This window comes from Gallinula chloropus, assembly GCF_964237585.1.
Source record: "Gallinula chloropus genome assembly, chromosome: 30".
Lineage (NCBI taxonomy): Eukaryota > Metazoa > Chordata > Aves > Gruiformes > Rallidae > Gallinula > Gallinula chloropus.
In genome coordinates this window covers 957,419-961,321 of record NC_140115.1, presented here as the reverse complement: position 1 = coordinate 961,321, position 3,903 = coordinate 957,419, and the positions used below count along the sequence as shown (strand labels likewise).

The following is a 3,903-nucleotide window of genomic DNA, read 5'->3' as shown; positions in this document are numbered from 1 at the left end:
GTCACCTCCCTATCTCTGCTGGGGGTTCCCGTCACATAGGGAGACACGGAAAGGTGATTCTTCTGCCCAGCTCTGGTTTGATCAGGAGAAACAACTCCGCTGGACAGAAGGATTTCTCCCCAGACAAGGGAGAGACAGGAAATAAAAACTTAGTGTCTTTCCAAGTTAGTTACTTGGAGATCCAGGGACACCCCACAGGAGACTCTGGGGAATGGAGTATGTGACGTATTCGCCTGCTCCTCTGCTGTGAGGTGGGCTGGGCTCCTGGGATGGACCGAGCTCACTGCAACCCAGCAGCAATGACAAGAGACAGCTCTGTCCAGGAGCAGCTCCTCTGCCAAGCACACAGGGCTGGGGACACTGCCTGTAGGCACCGAGGGGAGACCTGTGAGGCTGAGAGAGCTGATGGATGCCGAGAGCTCACTGCAGGAGAAATGTCCACAGCACTCTGCCTGGTATGTCTGTGGGTGCAGGGCAATGCAGGTTCTGTTCCTGGAGGGATCTCCTAAAGCTGGGACATGGGGCAGTGTGTGGGGTCTGTCAGGAGGACAGGTTCTCTGTAGGACCAGAAAGTGCTGCCTGGAAGGGATGCCCTTGTGCCCCATCAGAGGGACAGGGCAGGACAGCTGTCTTCTCCTGGGCATGGCTGCAGAGGTGTGAAGCAGCGTGTGCACCCAGGGGTGCCCAGGGCTTTCCCTGTGCCACGAGGTCTCTGTGCTGGGGTAGGGACCCTGCTCCCACCAGGGTCAGCACTCAGTCTGCCTGGTGGGGTTCCATCTGTGTTGCTGCAGAAACAAGCTGTGGGTGGCAAGTGTGACCCATGGAAGGACAGTGTAGGGTCCTTCTGCTGTCAGTGTGCTGCGTAGGACAGGTTTGCTCCCAGCTCCAGCGGATCCCTGGCAACTTCCCAGACACTTTTCAAGAACAACAAGGATGAATTTTCCACTCCAGGTAAAGAGACTTTACTTTGAATTTTATGCTCCTGTGCACTGGGTGGGAATTGGGAGCTGAACTTTTCTTGATAACTTTGCAGAAGGCAGTGCAAACTCATTGGTCATTAGGACTTGTCAGAGCTTCTACTGATCCCTGCACACACAGAGGTTCCCTGGGGCAGTGCCCTGATACCAGGAGGGGTGTGCAAAGCAGAGCTCAGTGCAGGGCAATTTGGATGAGGTCTGTGAGCACAGAGTGGGAGGTGGCATGGGCAGAGAGAAGCAGCTGCAGGGACAGCTCCAGGCAGCAGAGGCATTGTCAGGGAGGGAGAAGGAGCTGCTCCCAGAAATGCTGTGGCAGTGGGGATTTGGTACCTCCCTGATATCCCCGAAGGTGCAGACACTGATGTACTAAAGGGAACACTAGGGTGTGATCACAGAGCGTCCAGCACAGGGCACCTGAGAGCAGGGCTGAGGGACAGAGCAGCTCTCCCCACTCTGCACTCAGGGGAAGGTTTCACTGGCACTGCAGCAGCAATGTCAGGGCGTCCTAACAGAAGAAACACTCCTCAGGTACAGGCAGGAGAAAACCAAAGCTCCAAAGCTCTGCTCTGCCCACGGGTGAAGCTGGAGTGACAGTGCTGAAAAGCTCATTCCTATCCACAGGGCATTTTGTCTGAGATCACACCATCCTTCTATTTACTGACTGCTGCCAGGCAGGACTGAGTTCTCGAGGGCCACAGCCAACCCTCCTCCCAGCAGTGGCACACTCAAGCCAGCACAAAGCAGACCTCCCAAAAGGGACCTGCCAGAAGTCCTCCTGAATACAGAGAGTCAATCTAGGGATATTCCCTAAGAATTGCAAGAAGTTTTTTCAAAGATTTCCCTACCTTCTATCAGTGCCTTTTCCTCTTTTGACAGGTCTCCACAGTTGACAGCAGCAGATGTCCAACAGCAGCTCCATCAGTCAGTTCCTCCTCCTGCCCTTTGCAGACACACGGGAGCTGCAGCTCCTGCACTTCTGGCTCTTCCTGGGCATCTACCTGGCTGCTCTCCTGGGCAATGGCCTCATCATCATCACCATAGCCTGTGACCACCACCTCCACACCCCCATGTACTTCTTCCTCCTCAACCTCTCTGTTACTGACCTTGGCTACATTTCGACCACCGTTCCCAAATCCATGGCCAATTCCTTGTGCGACACCAGGGCCATTTCCTACACAGGATGTGTGGCTCAACTCTTTTTCTTTTCATTTTTGATCTCAACAGAGTACTGTCTTCTCACTGTCATGGCCTATGACCGCTACGTTGCCATCTGCCAGCCCCTGCACTACGGGACCCTCCTGGGCAGCAGAGCTTGTGTCCACATGGCAGCAGCTGTCTGGGCCAGTGGGTTTCTCTATTCTTTGCTGCACACAGCCAATACATTTTCACTGCCCCTCTGCCATGGCAATGCTGTTGACCAGTTCTACTGTGAAATCCCCCAGATCCTCAAGCTCTCCTGCTCAGATGCCTACCTCAGGGAAATTGGACTCATTGTGTTTGGTGTCTGTTTAACTTTTGGCTGTTTTGTGTTCATTGTGGTGTCCTATGTGCAGATCTTCAGGGCTGTGCTGAGGATCCCCTCGCAGCAGGGACGGCACAAAGCCTTTTCCACCTGCCTCCCTCACCTGGCTGTGGTCTCTGTCTTTGTCATCACTGCCGCCTTTTGCTACCTGAAACCCGTCCCCATCTCATCTGTTTTTCTTGACCTGCTGGTGTCATGTTTTTACTCGGTGTTTCCACCAGCAGTAAACCCCCTCATCTACAGCATGAGGAACCAGGAGCTCAAGGAGGCCATGTGGAAACTGATGACTGGATGTTTCTACACAGCCATAAACTGCTCATCTCCTGCATATCACTGGCCATGGAATTCCCATTAGGACCAGTCTCTATTTAGTAGGTTTTATAGCTGTTAGGGTTATTTTCCTTCTAGTTTTTTCTAAGCTATAACAACTTTTTCCCTATTCATCCCATTCCTAATTCAGTATTTCCCTGGCCTTGTGTGACCCAGATACTGTGTAATGATGATCTGTGCTCTCTTTGCACCTTTTTTTTTGTGTGGAGAAGTGCACAATTACTTCTCCTTTTTTTTCTCCTGACATTTTCATCAGCTGAATCACTTGTCTGCTTGTCTGAAATGGCAATGTTTTCCCACAGTGACAGAATGGGAACTTCCTCGATCTGTACCATAGAATCATGGAATCACTTAATTTGGAAGAGACCATTAAAATTTTTGAGTCCCACCACAGCTTAGCCAGGCCTAATCTACCTTTAGACCATGTTCTCAAGCACAACCTTTTAAATGCCACCAGGGACGGTGAGTCTACCACTTCCCTGGGCAGCCTGTTCCAAAACTCGACTGCCCATTCAGTAAAGAATTTCTTCTTGATATCTAACCTAAATGTCCTCTGGTACAATTTCAAAACATTCCTTCTTGTCCTATGCCTTATTACCTGGTAAGAGTCCATGAGGTTGAATGCTCGGAACTGGCACAGCCAGAGCCGTACCGATAGATCGTGAACTGCAAGAGCGTTTGGAGTGATTGTCCTGCCAGGAGAACCCTCTGTGAAGCAGAGACACCCGGCAGTAACTCTCTCATGAGAGAGGCTGATGTGGAGTCGGTGTTGCCAGGGCAACAGCAGCCCCAGCACTGCCCATTGCCTTGAAAAAGCTTCAGGGAGGGCAGCAGCATGTCGCTGCCCACCTGATGCAGAGAGGGGTGGTCAGCGCGTGCGCAGTGCTGACCCTGCAGCTCGTGTGGCCGGGCAGGAAAGTTCTGTCTCTCAACACCCGGGGAACTGTCTCACCTACTGACAGTCTCTGGGACCGCAGATTACCATGGCCTCCACCAGGCAGAGGGGTCGCCCCATTAAGAGCACGGAGAACCAGACTGAGGGCCTGCCCAGGAGTAAGGCTGTGCAAGTCTCTG

General features: G+C 52.4%; 1 protein-coding gene across 1 annotated transcript; it reads left to right on the top strand.

Moving 5' to 3' along the window:
• Nucleotides 1-1,876: 1,876 nt before the first annotated feature.
• Nucleotides 1,877-2,854, top strand: LOC311202428 (olfactory receptor 14C36-like; the record flags this gene model as incomplete). The annotated part of the gene is made up of 1 exon (XM_084277016.1): nt 1,877-2,854. The coding sequence occupies one exon, from the start codon at nt 1,877-1,879 to the stop codon at nt 2,852-2,854; it is 978 nt and encodes a 325-aa protein (XP_084133142.1).
• Nucleotides 2,855-3,903: the final 1,049 nt, after the last annotated feature.